The sequence below is a fragment of the Sorex araneus genome, chromosome 2 (assembly GCF_027595985.1).
Source record: "Sorex araneus isolate mSorAra2 chromosome 2, mSorAra2.pri, whole genome shotgun sequence".
Taxonomy (NCBI): domain Eukaryota; kingdom Metazoa; phylum Chordata; class Mammalia; order Eulipotyphla; family Soricidae; genus Sorex; species Sorex araneus.
The window spans coordinates 1597943-1618549 of record NC_073303.1 but is presented as its reverse complement, the minus strand read 5'-3'; the positions used below and the strand labels follow the sequence as shown (position 1 = coordinate 1618549).

At 60.6% G+C, this 20607-nt stretch overlaps 1 protein-coding gene across 3 annotated transcripts; it reads right to left on the bottom strand.

Annotated features, from left to right (window-relative positions):
• Positions 1–2601: 2601 nt before the first annotated feature.
• TFAP2A (transcription factor AP-2 alpha) lies at positions 2602–19576 on the bottom strand. 3 transcript variants are annotated; one of them, XM_055127351.1, is made up of 7 exons: positions 19452–19576; positions 15076–15510; positions 11954–12005; positions 9754–9985; positions 8465–8583; positions 6519–6660; positions 2602–4412 (listed from the first exon to the last, which is right to left on the bottom strand). In XM_055127351.1, exons 1-7 carry the CDS (start codon positions 19500–19502, stop codon positions 4124–4126), a joined length of 1320 nt encoding a protein of 439 aa, XP_054983326.1. In that variant the 5' UTR covers positions 19503–19576; the 3' UTR covers positions 2602–4123. The 3 variants fall into 3 exon arrangements, with proteins under 3 accessions (XP_054983326.1, XP_054983328.1, XP_054983327.1); XM_055127353.1 differs by lacking the exon at positions 19452–19576 and adding an exon at positions 18448–18599; XM_055127352.1 differs by lacking the exon at positions 19452–19576 and adding an exon at positions 16586–16737.
• Positions 19577–20607: the final 1031 nt, after the last annotated feature.

Below are 20607 nucleotides of genomic sequence, written 5' to 3'. Positions count from 1 at the left end.
GACCGCCCGGACCTGCCAGCCCTGGCTCCTGGGGCGGAGGGAACCCGGCTCTGCTCTTCTTCAAATTTCAAGTCACTTCTTTCTGAGCACTGGATTCCCCGGCCCTGTCCTGAACCTGCTTAAACTCGCCTGGAGCCGGAGTCCACGCCACGAGCTCGAGTGGTGGTGCCCACCGGCCTTTCCGAGTAGGGGGGAGGGCGGGGCGGGGCGGGGCGGCCCCTCGCACGGTCTGTGGACTCACTTCTGACTGGGGGGAGAAGCTAGCTCGGGGCGAGTTGTTCCCAGGCAGGGGGGTGCGTTGAGATGCTCAGGCAGGATTGGGGGAAGCCGGGAGTCGGCAGGCCCTGCCCCCGCCGAGCCTCGCTCGGAGCCCGAGTCGTCCAGAAATGTACGTTGAATTTGGAATTTTGATAAATGAATATTCCTCGCAAGTGAATAAAATGTATTCAATTAACTAAAACCCCCTTACACTTCTGAACTGAAGTGGAATCGACTGTAATTGATTTATCTGAAACCAGAGGTTAAGGACTGAATTAGCTAAGTACAGCTGGGTATTTCGAGCCACTGACTTCTCAAATGTCAAATCCCTTCTATTTTAAATATTATTTCAGCTGCGGGGCATTGCCGTCCTGCCGGTGGTTCCATCAAGACCCGGAATGATATGAATATTCGATCCGGGAGGGGCCCGGGCAGGGCCGCGGGTTTCCGAGGAGGACGCGCCTCTCGCCCACCCACCGCCCCCGTACTCCCGTGGAAACCGTGGAAACGGGGTGATTAGCGGAGCAGCTGTCCCCGTGTGGGTCCACCCCAAGGCGCCACGCCGGCCGCTCAGCCCCTGAGGGGCAGAAGCACACGGGGGCCGGCAGAGGAAGGCGCAAGCTCGGGCTCAGCCTGACGCCCTCCAACGGAATTTCCGCCCCTGGACACGGCCGGAGCATCCCGGGCTGCTCTGCCGTGGAGAGAGGGAAGGGCCCGGAAGCGGCACCCTCGGCTGGCGGTGCTTTGTCCTTGGTGACCCCGAGCTGCAGCTCCCTCCCGCCCCACGCGCGGCTGCAGCCCCGGGTCCGGGTGACGGTGTCGAGTGAGATGGTTCCCGGCCCGAAAGGAGCATCCGGGCGTCGCAGGGAGAGAGCAGCGGCGGGAAGGCGGCCGCGGGTGAGAGCCCGGCGTGACCGGGACGCGGGGACACGGCCAGGGAAAGAGCTCGGAGACAAAGCCCAGGGCGTCACCGCTCGCGCTCGCACCCCTTCCTGCCAGGGGTGTGCGCGGTTGGGGCCCACGCGCCTGGTTACTCCGTTACAGCTACGTTCCGGTTAACCAGTCTCTCTAGGAAATAATAAATAACCGCTTTAAAAAACAATTGCCGCGTTGCGTTCTGAGGCTACACTTTCCATTTGAAATTTAAAAAAAAAGAAAAAGAAAAGGAAAAAAAAAAACCAAGCAACCAACCACCATTGTTATGAATTCTCTGGCTTTGGAAAATAGAATTTAGACCCAGCAGCTCCCATTGGCCTGTGGAGATGGATTTCCCCCCCTTCCATAAGGAGATTAGGAAGCTCTGCCGGGGGCTGCAGCCGGCCCAGTGCCCACCCACGCCTCCCCACCCTCGGGGGCTGCACCACGGCCTCCATCACCGCCCCAGAGCAGGGACTGGGCTAAGGCCCGGGGCAAAAGCTCTGAGCTGGCCATTTGTCTGTCAGAAAGTCCTTCCTTGGGGTGAGCCAGAGCGCGCGCGCACACACACACACACACACACACACACACTCACACATATACACACTCACACACACACATACGCTCACACATATACACACACACAGACACTCACACATATACACACTCACACATATACACTCACACACACACATACGCTCACACATATACACACACACTCACACATATACACACACACATACGCTCACACACACTCACACATATACACACACTCACAATCACACACATACACTCACACACTCACAATCACATTCACACACACTTACTCATACATATACACCACACTCATACAGATACACACACATACACTCACAATCACACACTCGCACTCACATATACTCACACAATCACGTAGTCACAGACACAATCACACTCACATGTACTCACAATCACACACACTCACACACATACACACACATACACACACTCACACACACATATACAGTCTCTCTCTCTCTCACACACACACACACACACACACACACGCAAGATGGGGGCAGTAACAACCCCCACCCCCCACCTGGAAGGGCAGGTTCATGACAGCCAAGGCCAAGGCCAGCAGCGAGAGACTGGGGACGGGCAGGCAGCTGTCCCGCTGTGCCTCCACTTCCACCCTGAGTCCCTCTTCCCCAAGCCACCGGGACTGGCCCACGGTGGCCCACCCAGGACAGGACGGAGGCGAGAGGGTCACACGCACGCCCACCCGCCCACAGCCCGGGCAGCAGCAGGGGCGTGGTCTGCCGGGGCCTCAGTCTTCCTCTGCTTCCTACGAGGGTCTCCAATACACAAACAAAAACCTAAAGGATCAACATAAATAAAATAAAACTTTATTTTTAATAATAAAATTAATGTGTCTGGGAGGGAAAAGACAGTCTGTCATCCCTGTCGCCGTGCGAGCCTCCTCTCTCGGAGAGGCCACCCCGAGCTTTATTGCGCCATTTGTCTGTGCGCGGGCTCCGTGGGACACCTAAATGGTACCCTGCTCTGAACTCCAAGTCGAAAGTAAGTTTTTATTGTACTTGAGGGAAACCATGGGTTCAGCTGCTTACTGCAGGGACAATTGCCAAGGGAGAGGTAAACTCAATTACTGTAACCATTCTGAATAAAAATACTGCCAGGAACAAAAAGACGCCTGGGTAAAGACAGCCACTGAATAAAAAAAAATCGACATAAAGCGTATCAAATATTTATTTATCTGGGCAACAAAGGACTATGATACATTGACGAACACGGAGATGGTTGCCAGCACGTCACAGCGCGCGGAGAGCTGTCCCCACGCGGGCAGTGGGGACACGGGAGGCCGGGGGTCCCCCAGGCCTGAAGTTGTCTGAACAAAAAGAGAGCGGGGGGCAGGGGGCGCGAGGGGCGAAGGGCCTAGCCCTGGTTCAGAGACCACCTTCATTTATTGCTCAAATAATGCCGGGCAGGGGGACGAGACGGGGGGTTGGTTACTTTCATCGCCGTCTCCCCGAAATACTCTGGAGGTCGGAAGATTATCCAACCACTTACGTTTTCTCCAAAAACAAAAACAGAAAAACTTTTTCTCCCGGTTCAATAAAAAGCTCACTGGAATACTAATTATATATAAAATTTTATTTTGGCTTTTTTTTAAAAAAAAAAAAAAGTGTTCAGCTGTTTCATTGTCGTCTTTAACATGCTACAACAGGGCTAAGTCCAGGGCTGCCCACGGAAGGGCCCCCCCCCCGCGGACCCCCAGACCGGAAGCAAGAGTCACATGAAGAAAGGAAGAGTCGAACCACTAAGCGAGAGGTAAACAAGGTCACCAGATAAATAAAAAAAGGGGCGGGGGCTCCGGACACTCACCATATTTACAATTCCCATTAAATTACACATAAATAAATCTGTACAGAGACGCGGGCGCGCCTGCTGCACGGGGAGTCCAGCCGGTCGCGTCGCCTCGAGGAGGACGAACTCGGGCCACCGACGCCACGGCCCGCGTGCTCGAGCTTACTCGCAATACTGATAAGTGTCATTCTCCGTGGCCGCGCCGGCTCGAGTATGGCTACGGGCGGGGCGGGGCGGGTGGGGCCGGGTGGGGGCTGGGTGGTCTGTTTTTTCATTTTTATGTTCTTTTTCTTTTTTTTAGAAAAAAGAGTTTCCAAAGTGTGTGTGTGTACGCATGTGTGTGCGCGTGTGTGTGCACGCATGTGTGTGTGTGTGTGCACGCATGTGTGTGTGTGTGTGTGTGTGTGTGGTGATGGCGGGCGTCTTCTCTGCGCTTCTCTCTTTCTCCCGGAAAAGGAAAGAAGGTTCCCAGGCTCGGGCGTCGGAGCTTCCTCGCGCGGCTTCGGGCCCGCCGTGTTCTCTGGGGAGGTCGAGGCAGGACCTCAGCAGCAGCAGTAGCAGCAGTGGGGGGTGCCGCCCGGCCTCACTTCCGGTGCTTCTCCTCTTTGTCGCCGCCCTTGGCGCCGCCGTCGGGGTGGCTGCCGGGGTTGCTGCTGAGGTACAGCTTGTCCATGGCCTTCAGGGCCTCGGTGAGATAGTTCTGCAGCGCCGTGACGGCCGCGCACACGGCCGGGCTGCCGAAGCCGTGCGAGATGAGGTTGAAGTGCGTCAGGCAGCTCTGGATGCCCGGCTCCAGGATGGGGTTGGGCCTCGAGTTCCCCAGGGGAGAGCGGTCCTGGGCCAGCAGGTCCGTGAACTCCTTACAGATCTGCCTGCCACACAGAGGGCGCGGGGAGAGTGAGGCGCAGGCCCGGCCCCTGCCCCGGCAGGCCAAAGCGGCCCTCCCCCTCCCCCTCCCCCTCCCTCCCTCCCTCCCTCCCTTCTTCCGCCCTCCTCCCTCCCTCCCGCTCCCCCCCACTCGCCCTGCTGGGAGAGCGGACCCAGGAGAGGGTCGGGGGACAGAGCAGGACACAGGAAGAAAGAGCTCAGTGGCCCCCCACCTCCCCCCACACCCCAGCAAATAATCCACACCAGCTGGAGCACTGTGGGCGGGAGCGTGGAGGCAGAGAAGGGGCGGGCCTCGGGAAGGGCCTGATGTGGCCAGTGCCCCAGAAGCCCCTCGGGAGGTGGGGGGGGCAGACACAGATCTGCCCCAGGCCTCTGCGTTCGACCACAGCCCCCGTGCCAGGGCTTCCAGCAGCCGTGGACTCCGAGAACATAAGGCAAGAGCCATCTCCTTCCCCCGCGGCAGCCCGGGAAGCTCACCCAGCCCCGACACGGGGACACTCAGGAGGACACCTCGGCCCCTTGCTGACGTGCCCTGGAGGCACGTCTGGGAACCTCCGTGTGCATCCATGCCCATGTGTCCTTGGACCTGTGTACATGCCTGTGTACATGCCTGTGTACACACGTGTACGCTTGTGCACACCCATACATGGGTCTGCGTGTGCGTGCATGCTGTGTATGCACACGTGCACATAGGTCTGTGTGCAGGCATGTGCATGCATGTACACATGCACTGTGCAGTGCATATGGTATACACACGCGTAGTCATATATGTGTGTGCCATGCACAGATGTGCGTGTGTGTATCTGTCTGTGTGTGCCTGTGCCTTGTATGCATGTGTCTGCATACACGTGCGCCCGTGTCTCACGTGTGCGTTTGTGTGCTCTAGATGCGCCCGTGCGCAGGAGAAGGTGTTTGGCAAGAGGAGGAGATAAGAAGTGGAGGAACAGGGGGCTGGAGCGGTAGCACAGCGGGGAGGGCGTTTGCCTTGCACTCGGCCGACCCGGGTTCGATTCCCAGCATCCCATGAGGTCCCCTGAGCACTGCCAGGGGTGATTCCTGAGTGTAGAGCCAGGAGTAACCCCTGAGCATCGCCGGGTGTGACCCAAAAGAAAAAAAAAGTAAGTGTAGGAACAGGCCAGAGTGATAGTCCAGCGGGGAGAGCACTGGCCTCACATCAGCTGACCCGGGTTCGATCCCCAGCATCCCATATGGGTCCCCGAGCACAGGAGTGATCCCTGAGCACAGAGCCAGGAGGAACCGCTGAGCATCCCTGGGTATGGCCCAAAAACAAACCAGAGAGAAAGAGGTGGGTGGTGATGCACAGGGGCCAGGGGCCTGCTCTCAGGTCCACACGGACCCAGAGCACTGGGCTGGAAGTACCCGAGTGCCACCAAGCATGGCCCCAAACGCAGAGGGAGAAAGGGGGGGAAGGCAGGAGGGGCTTGGGGTGGAAGCTGGAACAGGCCCATGCACGGCCCGCACCCCGGGCCCAGAGCGGCCAGAGCCCACCCCCCCCACGCCTTCCAGGACTGGACGGGGCGTCCTGGGGCAGCGCATGCCAGGAGTCCGCTCCCAGGGGCACCCATGTGGGAGTCCACACTTAGCGGCATCGCACTGGGAGTTCGCTCTCAGCGGGCGCTGAGTCAGGCGTGTGCTCTCAGCAGCAGCCACGGAGCCGGGAGCCCACCCTCACACGTCCTCCTCGGATTCACTCTTAAGACACGAGAAAGGGGCAGACAAGAGGGAAAACGCAGAACCACACCAGCAGCGACCCGGGTCGCCCCTTTAACGCCGGAGAGATAACACGGGGCTCGGACGCTGGCCTTACGCTCGGCTGGCCCGGCCAGGTCCCCCGCAACTGCACCGGGGCCCTCAGCACCACCAGGAGTGATCCCTGAGCACAGCAAGGTGTGACCCAAATGCCCACGTCCCCCCAAAATACAAAATATTTAAAACTAGGCAATAAATCAAGCAGATGATGGTTCTGAGGCCGGGCTGCCCTGCTTTCTATTTAAGGAGCCAGGCAGATGGGGGGGGCACCAGGCTACCGGGCTGAGACAGAGACCCCCGGCCAGGGAGAGACCCCTTACTTTGTGGCCAGAAGCATGTTTTTCCTCGTCACTTGCTCGTTGGGGTCGGCATGTTGTCGGTTGAGAAACTCAGCCACGGCTTTCGCCGGAAATTCCGTTTCGCACACGTAGCCGAAGTCTCTGGCGAGGTGCACGGCTTCTCCTGGCAGGAAGAAGGGGGTGGTCGGGGTGTCTGAGGGGGAGGGGAGCTGGCCCCGGCCTTCCCAGGGCCTGGGTTTCTGAGCCCACACGTGGCCGGAGACCTTCCCCCCTGGGGGCCCCTCGTTCCGGGGCGGGCGGGGTGCTGGGGGCCTTTCCCGGGAGGCCAGCGCGGGCTGGAGCCGCCAAGCCCATCCCCCAGCGCCCCCCAGAGCCCCGGCCTCACACCTCAGGCCTCCGCCGGCCCCTCTCTGGGCTTTCCTGCCTGGGCCCTCTAAGGGGTTACATTTTAACTTGATCGCATATAATTATCTGTTCATCCGAACCGATTAACCAAGAGGATTTGAGGGTCACTCCACCAGGCCGGTCTGTGCTGCTGATTTTCGAATCTTTGGTTTTAATTTCCTGAACCAGTTGGTTTTTACTGCGGGGTTTCCTGCCATTAGCTCCGGCCCGGAAGAACGCATGCGCCAATTAGCCCATCAAAGCCGGGCCCTCCCAGCCTCGCTTCCATAAAACCAGCGGCCTCTCCAACACTCCAGGCTGCACCCTCACCCGCCCCCACAGGCACCCCACTTCTCTGTGTCAGGTTATGTCGTGAGCGTTCTCCAGGTACCCCCATTACTTTTAATTTAATGCGACCGTAGTTGAGTTACTGGCCTGAGCCCTTTGCTTGCTACCTCACAGTCAGGCTGTCATCATCTCTCAAACCGTGAACGGTGCCATCGTGCCCTGCCCAAATTCATGGTGGAAAAGTTTTTTTTTTAAAGTCATTCACAGGGCGAGACCTGGAATCCAATTGTAATGTATCTCCTCAAAAGCAAGATGCAAACAAGTTATAATACCTCCTCCATCAACAGCGGTTTGGAGAGCTAGCTAGTAACAGACTTGCTTTTTTTCTTTTTTTTTTTCTATTAGCCTGAGACATTTCCAACAGGACACAAAAGCAGAAAACCTGCACACAGACTTAAGCCAACGAAGAAGGTTCTGAAAAAATTAGCAGGAATAGGAACGTGTCGGAGAAGGTCTGGAAGGAACTTCTGCCTTGAGAAGTTTGGAAGCATGTGCATGTGTATGTGTTGAGCATGCATGCATGTGTGCATGTGCGTGCACATATGTGTGCATGACAGAGAGAGAGAGAGAGAAAGAGGGAGAGAGAGAGAGGGAGAGAGAGAGAGAGAGAGAGAGAGAGAGAGAGAGAGAGAGAGAGAGAGAGAGAGGGAGAGAGGGAGAGAGGGAGAGAGAGAGAGGGAGAGCCCCATAAGCAACTTTCTGCAATGTTTCCAATTCCTCCTCCTATCCAACAGTCCAGAGCCTAAAGCTGCTCGCCTCTCTTCTCGGGGAGAGAAAAACAGAACCCAGAGAGAGAGAGAGAGCAGCGAACACATGTCTGGGAAACACGGCCTTAAAGGGCATATAACCCTGAGCGTTCAGGATGGCCTTAAATCAGGATGCCGGTCAAAGATTCCCAAATTAATTCAGGAAGTAATGGTCACGCGTTTCTCAAAGGCAGATGTCAGAATTGCTTAAGTGATTTACTGCCGTGCTCCCCGGAGGAGACAGGAACTGGGGAGCTCGCGGCAGCTCTGAAACGTGGCCCTTGTTCCGGGCGCGCCCGGGAGGTGTGTGTGATTTGGCCGGAGAGAGGAAGAGGAAGCCGGGCGGAAGCAGGAAGTCCCGCAGATGAAAAACGGTTTTTCTGACTTGCAGTGGCTCTGTTCGCCTCCACAGGCCCACGGCGGGGGCTGGGGGCTCCTGTGGGTGCCCGGGGCCTGAGCGGCCCCGCCCCGCCCCAGGGGCCACCTTACCTTCCACCAGGGAGGTGAGCAGCGTCACGTTCGCCGCCTTGCGTCTCCCGGCGGGCAGGTTCAGGCCGATCTTGTCCAGCTTTTCTCTCAAAGACCTTCCTCCATTTTTGGACTTGGCCCTGTTTCGCAAACACAGTGGACAGAGGGCTTGAGAGAGCCCGGCTGTGTCCACAAGGCGCTCGGGGGTCACTCTGGGTGCGGCAGGGGGGACCCTACGGGATGGCAGGGACCGGACCCAGGGCAGGTCCCCGAGGGGGCCCTCGGCAGCCCCGGCTGCAGACAGGAGGGAGTGCGGGAGGGACGGGCCAGCTGGGCAGGAGGCCAGCAGGTCCCCGGGGGCCAGCGCGTGCTGGGCAGCCGTCCTGCCCGCTGCCACGGCCAGGCTGGTGCCAGGCCGGGAGCCCCACAGGCTCCTCCCCGGGGACACAGCACAGACACACGCCGGGGTGGCAGCGGGCCTGGAGTCCGAGTGACCGTGTCTGTCCCCCCTGGCGGGAACCTCGCGGGTCCCGGGGGTCCCGGCACTGTCCGCGCAGGGTCTGCTGTGGGCCTGCTCGAGAAGGCCAGAGCCATCATCACTGTGGCGGCCCGGCCGGGAAACCCTCGCCACCAGCTGTCTGCACCCCCGTCCCCAGGCCCAGCTGGCCACGTCCCAGGGCCGAGCTGCCTGGGGCCCGGCGACCGGGCCTGGGGGACCTGGGGGACGCGCAGACAGACGCCGTCAGCAGGCAGCGCTCGGGACAAAGCGCTAGAGCAAAGCAGCGGGTTAATTAGCTGCACTCCCTGCTCAAGTGCTCCTAACTGTGCGCATCAGGCTGCCCTCCCCGGGTGACCGGCCTGCGGCACTGGGGCGGGCCGGCTCCCAGGTGCGTGCAGGTGCAGGCGGGGGGGCGGGGTGTGTCTGCCGGGGGTCCTGGGGGTCTTCGGGAACTCACAGCCGCTTGCCAGCCCGGGGCTGCCCGCAGGTGCGCGCGCGGGGCGGGAGGCAGCGGCGGGCCCGGGCGGGCGGGCGGGCGGCGCCTGCGCACTGGTGGGCGGGCCGTCCCCGCAGGAAGCGCCGGCGCATGCGTGGCCACGCCCCCAGCCCCGCCCCGGGCCCGGCGCCGCCGTGGGCGGCGGTAGCGGCGGGCGCGGCCGCGCACGCGCGGGCGGGCGGGCGGGGCGGGGCTGGGGCGCGCGCGCGGCGGGCGGGGCGGGGCCGGGGCGGGGCCGGCGCGCGCGCGCGGGTAGGCGGGGCTGGCTCGGGGGCGGGGCCGGGGCGGGGCCGGGGCGGCGGGGCGGGGCCTCACCTCCGCAGCACGCCGCCCAGCAGCGACGCGTTGAGGCACTCGGGCGGGGACAGGCGCCGCTGCACTTCCGCCACCGTGACCTTGTACTTCGAGGTGGAGCTGAGCAGCGACAGGCGACCCGGAACTGAACAGAAGACCTCGTTGGGGTTCACCACGCCGCCGAAGAGGTTGTCCTTGTTGATGGGGATGGCGGACACGGCGCTGCCGCTGGACTTGGACAGGGACACGGGGCCTGCGGAGAGACACGGGCGCGTGGGCGTCCCCGGCCCTGCCGCCGGGACCCCCGCCCAGCGCCCGGCCCCTGCGCACCCTCGCCGGCCTGGACACCCGCAGACCAGCCCCTGTCCACCCTCGCCGGCCTGGACACCCGCAGGCCGGCCCCTGTCCACCCTCGCCGCCCTGCACACACGCATGCTGGCCCCTGTCCACCCTCGCCGGCCTGGGTACCTGAAGGCCCTGGCCAGCAGCAGGGCCGACCCCTGTCCACCCTCGCCGCCCTGCACACCCGCAGTCCGGCTCCTGTCCACCCTCGCCGGCCTGGACACCTGCAGGCCCTGAGCAGCAGCAGGGCCGACCCTTTTCCACCCTCGCCGCTCTGGACACCCGCAGGTCCGGCCCCTATCCACCCTCGCTGCCCTGGACACCTGCAAGTCCTGGCCAGCAGCAGGGCCGACCCCTGTCCACCCTCGTCGCCCTGGACACTTGCAGGCCCTGAACACCCACGGCCCGACCCCTGTCCACCCTCGCAGCCCTGGGCAACCGCAGGCCCGGCCCCTGTCCACCCTCGCTGTCCTGGACACCTGAAGGCCCTGGGCAGCAGCAGGGCTAGCCCTGTCCCCCCACGCCGGCCGCCCGGCCCCTGCCCCCTCCCTGCCCTCTGCAGGGACCCGCACTGCAAACAGCCCTCAAGCCCAGCTCGGAGGGGTCAGCCCGGGCCCTGGCCGCCTCGGGCAGGGGGCGGCCCTGTTGTTGCCGAATTAAAAAATGCGACTCGGTTGGGTCTCCTGGGGCCCACCCATAGCTGGGGGGAAGGAAAGAAAAGAAAAGAAAAACCCCAGGCCCGCAGGAAGGCCACTCGGGTGTGACATTCGGCCACTGGGTGTCCACTCGGGGGCTCGCCTGGCGGAGAGTGCGGGGGTCTTAGTCTCAGCACAGGGTCCCGGCGAGCCCACCCCAGCCGGCCCTGGCTGTAATGCAGATATTCTAGACGTTTGAGGAAGGGGCGGGGGAAGGGGGGGGCGCCTGGTTTTGGCGAGATCGCTTGTGACATTAATAGCTCAGGAGAGGCTAATAGACACAATAGGAGTTAAACGAACTCTTGAGAGATTACTAATAAAAGAGCCAATTATCGTTTCGGCTTGGAAAAGAGCATCTCTTAAGATTTATCCCTTGCACCGCTAATTTGACGTGACAAAGACTTCACAGACGCGGAAAAAAAAAAATGAAACTTTAAACCAGCCAACAATACACCCACCGATTGGGGTCCGACGCACACCCAGAGCCGGGGCTGTCTGCAGCCTGACTCTCACAGAACACCCCAAACTTTTATCCACCCGCTCACATCACCGCTTGGATATTCACCCAGATTCACATCACTCGTCACAGTCGCGCGGAAGGATTGCGGTAGTAATTCTGACATCTTTAAGATGCTAATTTTAACCAAAAGCCAAATTTTTGTTAACCTAATTCACCAAGTTTTAAAGCCCTTATACAGCTAATGAGAAATTAAATTGAGGAACTGGAAAGCAGTCTTTTTTTTTTTTTTCCCCCTCCCTCCACTGAGGGTGTTCAGTTCTTGTTATCATCCAGCCTCCGGTTAATATGAAATTATTTGCGCTATTTTCGTCTTAGGCTCTGAAGACACATGGTCACTCAGACAATGGATTCAGCCACCAAACCCGTTTCAAAATGGAAATGCGGCTTCCGGGTCAGTTCCACGGTGCCACATTTCCATGCATTTGTCCAGATACCACTGACCGCGACGGTCAGATCCCGAGTCAGAACAAAGCTAGCCTGCTGCCATGACTCGGCTTGCTGGGAGCCCGGCCGGTGAGGCACTGCTGATCTCTGCCTCGCTATCTACGACTCCTGAGCCTTTAGGAAATCCTATTTGAAAAAAAGAAATACGGCTCTCGCACGTTCTTTTCAATAGCACCCAGCCTGTGAGGACATGCTTGGAATGCAGAAGGAAACAGCTTACCTTTCTTAATTACAGTTTGATCTGGGATGTTAATACCCGGGTCTTCCACATGCTGCAACAAAAGGGGACACATGGATGTAAGTGTATAATCAAAACAAAAGGAAATGAATATTCCGTGCGGGGTGGGGGAGGGGTGGCGTGTGGAAGTCCCCCTCCCGCTGCCATTTATATATAAACATCTACTCGGGGGCTCTGGAATTGGGGCTTTGCAACTGAAGAGGTTTCAGCGCACACCCCAGGCCGAGCCCTCCTCCCAGCAAATAATCCCACCTTGGAAGGAGGTGGGGGTTGGGGAATAAAACTTTCTTTGGAAATTCAGGCAAGTCTCGGAGTCTCTGGCAATGGGCTCGACCTTTACAAATGCACCCAGCTTTAGTTTGGCGCCGCTGCGGCTTCGGACTCGGAGGGTTTCCCTGAGCCGGCAGCAAATGAAAAAAAAAAAATAGCTGAGAAACAATAGATAGAAGGACCCAGGCGGCCGGCTGCCCAGGAGAGCTGGAAACGTTGGGAAACCCTTTAGGTACGTGGTGAGAGTGACCACTTCCACGCTCCTCCACGCAGCAAAGGCTGAAAACGCGTCTGGTTTTTCCAAAGGGGCCCACCGCTTCGGCCGAGTCACACAGGAAGCGGAATATCAGCAAAAGACAAAACACCTTGAAGGTGGTCGGCCCTGCGACTGTGTCACAGCCAACGTGCGGCTGGCGGGTGGGTTTGGGGACGCCTAGGGGGTCCCTTTCTCTTGATTCGGTCTTTCTTTTCTTTCTTTCTTTCTCTCTCTTCTTACAGATGGATGGGTATACGTGTGTTCGAGAGTCAAAACGTGATTAGAAAGTAAAATGAAATCATGTTTTCTAATGCAGAAACTGACAGGCAATATAATGTCTGGCTGTGTTTACAAATTAGCACAGGGCTGCTGAGATAGGAGGTTTCGCAATCCTCGACAAACAGGCATTACCATTTAAAAAACTATTACTTCCTTCTCTAGTCTTTGTCCAACAATAATACTGATTCGAACATTTTCCATTCTGTCTTGGATTTATGCTCCTGTTAATTGTGCCTGATCACAATGATTCCGGGTGGATGGTACTAAGTTGCTTTATTACAGGTTTTATTATACTCAATGCTCTCATTTGTAACTTGCCTAAAGTGCTTCTGGATTTAAGTATAATTAAATTGAGAAATGTTCAGAAATGACTACTGCTGCAGTTCTTGTGTTTTAACTATATGGGGAAATATGATCCCTTTAAGCACGCACCCTAAACCCATAAAGTAAATGTAGTGTGGCATAATACTTTTATTTGTGTTATTTCTAGACCTTGTCCACACAGGGAAGACTGTTAAGTTTAAAACCCCACTGAGATATTAATGATTAAATAATTTTCACCATCGATTTGATTTTCTTAAATATTTAGCAGCCATTCTTAACAGTTGCAGCGAAGGGGAAATTGAAAACAACCCTTTCCTGACCCAAATTCCTTTGAAAGAATCTTTTTTCCTGAAGAGGTGGGGGAGGGAAGGGGAAGCTCTGAACTGGGTCCCTGGGTTCCTATTTGATCTTTGGGTTAATTTCTCCCACCGACCAATTTCACCACAAAGGGTGTTAAGAATTTACACCGGCCACTCAGGAATTTTTGTGCAAAGGAAAGCGATTCTAATTCAGAGTAGCGCCCCGAGCTTACAGTGTTATTTTGCAATTCAAATAGTTTCAAAGCGCCGGCCCAGGATAGGATTGGGGGGCCTCTGGAAAGGAAGCTAAAACGAAGACAAGTTCCCAATTTGGTTTTTTAATTGTTCTTTCCTAAACTCTCCATCCTCATATTAACTTCCTCCCAAAAGGCAGCTTAGTACCAATTTCTTAAGCCTGTAGGAACACACACACACACACACACACACACACACGTATACAGAGAAATGTTTACTAAACCCCTCAATAGCTCTAAGCACCCAATTCCTGCTTCCCCTAAGCTCAACATAACCAACAAATTCCAGTCATTAACTGGGTCAAATGAGAACTGTAATAAATTTTCTATTTCCTCATGTAACTTAAACAATGTTTTAAATTCACCGAGCTAGCAGGTAAGTTCATCTGACCATTTTCCCTGCAATCCAATGCCGTAATCATTAAACTGTCAACGGACATACCGCTACAATATCTGATGCAGTAATTCGAAAGAGCATTTTAGCAAAAATCACATCCAGGCACATTTCCTCTCCAGAGCAAAGTAGCATTAACAGAGCCTTTACAGCCTTAATAAAATTATTGGCTTGTTCTAATTCCATCTCAGGACGGCTGTGAGGAAACCATAAATATGCAGGACTGAAGTAGGGTCAGGGTGCTGGTTTAAATTTAATTCCAGAAAGTATTTTCAAATTATCAATAAGCCTGGCTTGCATTGTGAAAGGGAGCGCGAGAGTGCCATGCTTGCTCAGAAATCATTTCAAACCGCATTTATTGATAACTGAATTAGAACTCAAGTAATGGGTTGCCCAATGGTGTCAAAACGTTTCATTTCACAGGGGTTGTAGCAGCTTCTGATGCTCGCTGGGAACCCGGCTGGTGGCAGGGGAGATGGTCACTCAGCGCCCCGGGGAAGGGGTGGGCGCAGCTTCTCCGGCCTTTGCTCTGTGACCGGGCTGGGCACGCACGGGGCTGAGGCGGCCCTGGGCCTCGCCAGAGTCAGGGAGACAGTCTCCGCGCCTCGCGGACACCTTCCTCGGGATTACGAGGGCATTTAACGAGCTGTTTCTGGGGAAGGGGAGGGCTGGCACCTTCTCGTCCCGCCGGGGAGAAATGCCCGAGCCGGCCGGGCGAGAACCGCGCCTGGCAGCGGCGGCTGTGAGCGGCGCGCCCGGAGGATGCGAACGGGCGGGCGCGCGTTGTCCGAGGGATCCGAGAAACCCTTGGTCGCGGGGGCTCGACCCTCTCTGAGTCCTGGGGTTGTTAAAGTGGGGTGTGCGCCTCGGTGGGTTCCCAAAGGGCCTCCTCCCGGCCCGCCAAAACAAACCTATCCCCCTCAAAACAAAACAAAACAAAACAAAACAAAAATCCGGAACAGACACAAAGAACGAAGCGCAGTTCCCGGCGCGCGGACCCCCGGCGCGCAGACCCCGCGCGCCCTTACCGGGACGTCCTCGATGGCGTGCGGGAGGGAGTGGAGCGGGAGGTCGGCCAGGCCCGAGCCCAGCCCGTGCGGGCCGTGCAGGAGGTCGTCGTGGCGCCGGTAGTCCCTGCGCGGGTCCAGGCCGGACAGCTGGTGCGGCAGCCCCCGGTGCGCGTGCAGGAGCCCCGACTCCTGGCTCTGGCGCTGGCCGGGCCAGCCGGGGTGCTGCGGCTGCGGCTGGGCGTGCAGGGGGTTCAGGCTGTAGGGGTCGTTGACGTGGGAGTAAGGATCTTGTGACTGCGGGTAGATGGGCTGGTAGGGCGGGGGGAAGTAAGGGGGCTGGAAGTCGGCATTGGGGGTGTGGGACAGCGGCGGGGCGCTGGTGTAGGGAGATTGACCTACGGAGCCCAGCTGGGGCAGCCGCGCCGTGCCGTTGCTGGCGCCGTCGTGGCGGTCCTGCGGGAGGGAAGGCGACAGGGGGCAGAAATCAGGCGGGGGGCGCCGCGGGCCACGCGGGGCCGGAGCCGGGTGCGCGCGGGAGGATGCCCGCACCGCGCCCGCACGCCCGGGACGCAGAGCCAGACGCCCCGGGAGCGCTTCGCTCCGAGGGGCCGCGCGGCAGGAAAAACCCTCCTCGGGCAAATCCCAGATTCCTGCGGGCCAGGGGGCGGCCCGGGAGAGCGCGGCGGGTGGGGTCGGCCGGGGGTTCTCGCGCGCCCTCCGAGAATCCGAGCCACCCGGCGCGGCGGATACTGTTTACCCTGTTCCATTTATTTGGAGTTTAAAAAAAAAAAATCAGACACGTTCAAAGTGGACTGCGACTTCATGACTATTTAAACAGAAACATATTTCGCGGAGGGACTAGAAGGAAAACACGCGTTTGAATTACCAGCCGAGAGAGACGGTTTTAAACCGAGGGATGGGGGGCGGGGGGCTGTCGTTTCCGCTTCCTCCGTTAGAAGTCACCCACCCCCCACCCCTTCTTTTTATTTTTTGCTTCACGGGGTCGATTGATGAAACGAACAGGCGAGTCTGGGTTTTTAAACGAGTCGGTCTTGTTGGCTTTAAAAGAAAAAGATGCACCCGGGGCGGAAACACTCCTCCCCGGTCTCCCCTAACTAGCGTCCGCGCCAGCCTGGAGGAAACCGGGGCGCGGCGCGGCGCGGACAAACCCGCGGCGTGGACCCGGGGCCGGCGCGCCCCCGCGGCTCGGCGCCGGCCCGGAGGGAAAAGGGGCGCTCGGGGCCGCGGGGTCCCCATCCTGATCCCCACACTCCCCGCAGGACCGACCGAGCTCGCAGGATGCAGGGGAGCGAGGGTGAAGGTGGCGAGAGGCATCGGGGAAGGCGGCGGCGAGGCGGTTGTGCAAGCCGGGAGCCCGGGAGCGAGGGAAGGACGGGAGCGCGAGCCGCAAGTGGCTCGGGGGAGCGCGCCCCGGGAACGCCCGGGGCCCGGGGGTGGAGGTCCCGGATGGCAGCGGAATTCCTAAGGAGAGGGCGCGGAGGAGGGGGGGGGTCGGGAAGGGACTCACCATCGCTGAAAAACTGTGAACTAACATCTGCGAAGCGTCTGGGGAACCGAGTGAGGTGGAAACAAACCCGCCGCCCGAGCGCGCCCCACACAAAAGGCGCCGCGCGCCCCGCGCCAGCCCGCACTCCCCGGCTCAGGGCGCCGAGGCCGCCCCGCGCGCCGCAGCCCCGCGCCGCTCCATCCGAACTCCGCCGCGGCCGCGGGCTCTGGCGCCCAGGGAGGATCCGCAGGTCCTTAATAAAAAAAAAAAAAAAAGAAAAAGAGAAAAGAAAAAAGAAAAAAAACCCAAAACGGAAAAAGAAAAAAGTGTGTGCGTGTGTGTGTGCGCGTGTGTGCGCGTGTGTGTGTGCGCGCGTGTGTGTGCGTGTGTGCGCGTGTGCGCGTGTGTGTGCGTGCGCCCCAACCCGCGGCTCCCTCCCCGGCGCCGGCTGGCCCGGAGCTCCCGAGCGGCGCGCTGGGCAGCGGCGAGCGTCCCCGCAGCCTCCTAATAGCAGATACTCGAGACTATTAATATTACACGAATACTTAATAAGGGAAGAATGCCTGGAAATCGAGCGTGAAGCGGAGAGGCCACTCGCGCCGCGGCCACCGCTCACAGCCGCCCATGGACGGCGCGCCTCAGTGTAGCGAATCGGAGGTGAGGAGCGCGGGCGCCGGAGACAAAAAGCGGGCGAGGGGGCGAGCGGGCGAGCGCGCGGGGGGCCGCGGCGCGGCGGCTGGCGAATCACAGGCGGGGGGCCGCATCTTAAAAGGTGGCAGGGCAGGCCCCGGCGAAAGAGAAAGCGGGAGCGAGGCCGGCCGCGGGGAGCGAGCGCCGAGCGAGCGGGAGCGTGTGTCTGCGCGCGTGTGCGAGGAGGGAAGTGTGGGCGCGGGCGAGCAGCCGGGAGTGGGGCGCGGGGCGGGAGGAAGGAGGGAGCGCGGGGGAGGGGAGGGGCCGCGCGGGGAGGGGGGCGGCGGGCGGGGCGGGGAGCCCGGGCGGCGAGGACAATCGGGCCGGAAAGCCGGGGGCAGACCTCGGGGTGCCGCTCGGGCCTCGTCCGGGCGCTCTCGGGCTCCGCGCGCGGACCGGGGGCGCGGGGCAGGGCGGCCCCGGCGCGGCGGCTCCGCGGAGCCCCGGCGGCCCGGCCGGCTTCCCGCTGGCGCCGGGCCCCGTCCAGCCCGGGCTCTGCCGCGGCGGGGAGCCGGGACGCGGCGGCCGGGGCGCGCGGGGAAGACGCGAGGCGGCCCCGCTGGCACGGGGCTCGCGCGCAAACCTGTCCGACTGGCTGGGCCACCCCCCGGCCCGAGCCCCCCCATCCCCCACGCCCCCCGGATGACACGGCGGGGCCGCCGCCAAATGCCAGCCGGCCTGCCTGGCTGTCAGAACAAGCGGCGCCTCGCCCCTTGCAAGTCCCTGCAGAGCCCGGCATAATTAGGCAGCCCCGAGCCGGCTCGGAAACCCGAAATCCCAGCCCGGGCGCTCGCCCACCGCCGCCAAAGTTCTGCAAACAGCCGCCCGCACTCTGCCCGGCCCCCCGCGCGCTGCCCGCTCCCGCCGCACCCGCGCGCTGCCCACCGCTCCGCGCCCGCAACTTCTCCACTTCTCCCGGGTCCCCCTTCGCCGCCGCGCGCGCACCCGGAGCCGCCCGCCGCCCGGCCCGGCGCGCCCCTTCGGCGTCCCGGAAAGACCGAGCCCGGGGCCACGGCCCCGACGGGGGTCGCTCCGCGCCCCCGACCCCAAACCAGCCTGTTTTTCCCCAGCGGCGCACGAAGCCCCCCTCCCCCAGCCGCGACACAAAGCGGCCGGCGCGGCCCGGGTGGGGGTGGGGTCTGGGCGCCCCACGCCGCCCACGACAGGAGCGTCCGGCAGGGACTGTTACCCACCCTGAAGCCCATCCACTGGGGAGGACGCGGGGAGCGGGCCGGGAAGCGACTCCGCGGGGAGCAGACGAGGGGAGCGGCGAGAGCGCGCTCACGCCAAGCCGGGTTTGGATCGCCGGTGTAGACCAGCCCCGGCCACGCAGTTCCAAAAGCCAAAAAGAAAGAGAGGATCTGGCAGACGAGCGACTCACCTATCCCTCTCGGTGCCACCCTCCCCCACCCGGCCGGCCGTGACTCATCCCCGCGTCCCGAGGAGCTGTGGGTGGTTCCGCCAGGCCAGTTCCCAGGCCGCCCGCGGGCCGCCCCCAGCGCCGGGGCTTCCCCGCCGCCGCGCCGGGAGCCGGGAGCCTGGATTTCCAGGCAGGCTCCCGCGCTGCGCCCCGGCCGGCCGCCCCCACCCCAGCACCCAGCAAGTCGCTGGGACTTGAGGACTAATATAGAGCACCTGGGGGCCGCTCCCCGCAGCCCGGGAGGTGTGGGCGCCCGAAGGAGCCCGCTAAGTGGGAGGCGCGGCCCCGCTCAGAGGCAAGGAGCAAACCTCTCGCCAATTAGGGGGAAATTAGATTAAACACCCCCCCAGAAAAAGAAGAAAAAAACCTTTTTTTAAAAAAAATGTAATAAGAGGGTTGAGAAGAGAAAGAGTAAATAAAAGAAGATGAACTCGACCAGAGAGGGGGGAGAGAGCGAGAGAGGGAGGGAGGGAGGGAGAGAGGCGTTCTTTCTTTTCCTCCTCCTGGTGAGGGGGCCCCCCAGAACCCTGCTGCAAGACAGACGCGCGGAGCGCGCGGGCACGTGCCCAATCGCCAGCGAAGGCTTCGGGCACGCACGCGGGGCTCGGCGCTCGGCGCGGCCGGGGAGGAAAGCGGGTTGCGGGACGCGGGCGCTCGCCAGGGAAAGGCAGGGCGGGCGGCCCGGCTCCCGCTCGCTGCCGCGCGCGCCGCCAAAGTTTGTCCCCCGCGCCCGCGGCCGCCGGCGGACCAGAGCGGACGCGGCCCGCGCTCGCCTACCTCGCAGTCCTCGTACTTGATATTATCCGTCAGTTTCCAAAGCATTTTCATGGAGCGGCGTGAACCGATGGGCCCCTCCGCCTCGCGCCAAGAGGAGCTACTCTGCGTAAGCTCAAAGTGCCGCTGCCGGCCGCGAGCCGAGGAGGAGGGAGAACAGGAGGAGGAGGGCAGAAGGGAGGAGGAGGAGGAGGAGGAGGGTGAGGAGGGAGGAGGGGGGAGGAGGAGGAGGAAGAGGAGGAGGAGGAGGAGGAGGAGGAGGAGGAGGAGGAGGAGGAGGAGGAGGAGGAGGAGGAGAACAGGCAAAGCGCTCTCGTGCGCGCTCGGAGATCTCCCTCTAATGGTAGAAAGTTTTCCCTTTTCCAACTCTTTACCAACTGCCTAATCGCCTCATTAGCATATCAACAATAGTCCAATTGCTCGCCAGCACCGCAATGAGCCGCCGGCCTCTCCGACCCAGGTATAAAGGCCTCTCCCAGGCGCGAACTCGTTCCGACAGCTCCAGCCAGCCTGCCAGGCGAGGCCAGCAGCCCCGCGCGCGCCCCGGACCCCGGCACGAGCGTCCCGACCGCCGCGTCCTCCCGGCCGCAACCCGCCCGGCGCTGCGGGGTCCCCGCCGCCGCGCCCCCGCCGCCCTCAGTGCCTCTCGGCCCGGCCAATATTATTAGAAATTATCTTTTCCGCGAGCAAATAGAATCACCAAACCCAGGCCGGCCAACTCGCTCCAGCCCTTCTGCCCGGCGAATGGCCCTGGGCCACGGCTGCGCCTCCGCGGGGCCGCAGCGCCCCGGGACTTTAATTGGCTTCGTGCTTCTCCCCAGCTCGGAGATTTTGCCAAACGGCTCAGGTCACTAGGCTGGGGTTTGCGATCCTTTAATTGCCGCGTGTAAAATAAAAATTGTACCCTGAAGAGGTTCCTTGACAGCTCCAGGGGTTAAATTAATTTATTCCCGTTTGTTTGTAGGAAGATGGGCCGCTCGGCGAATTCTGCGGGGAGTCTGGAGGAGGCTCTCCGAGGTGGACCACGGGCAACCGGCTGGAGACACCCACACGGTGTGCTGAGCCTCTCCACACCGCCTCACGCGTGCATCCAAATAAACTCTCGGCTGTTGGTCGGCTGCAGTTTTCCCAAGACCTCCCCCCCCCCATTTTTTAATTA

Bases quoted from the DNA above. Each gene is read 5' to 3' on its own strand.
- TFAP2A (XM_055127351.1), bottom strand. From the start codon at position 19,502: ATGAAAATGCTTTGGAAACTGACGGATAATATCAAGTACGAGGACTGC. The intron at 12,006-15,075 runs GTAAGGGCGCGC...CTTTTGTTGCAG, and splicing joins ACGCCATCGAGGACGTCCCG to CATGTGGAAGACCCGGGTAT. The intron at 8,584-9,753 runs GTGAGGCCCCGC...TTTGCGAAACAG, and splicing joins CTGGGCGGCGTGCTGCGGAG to GGCCAAGTCCAAAAATGGAG.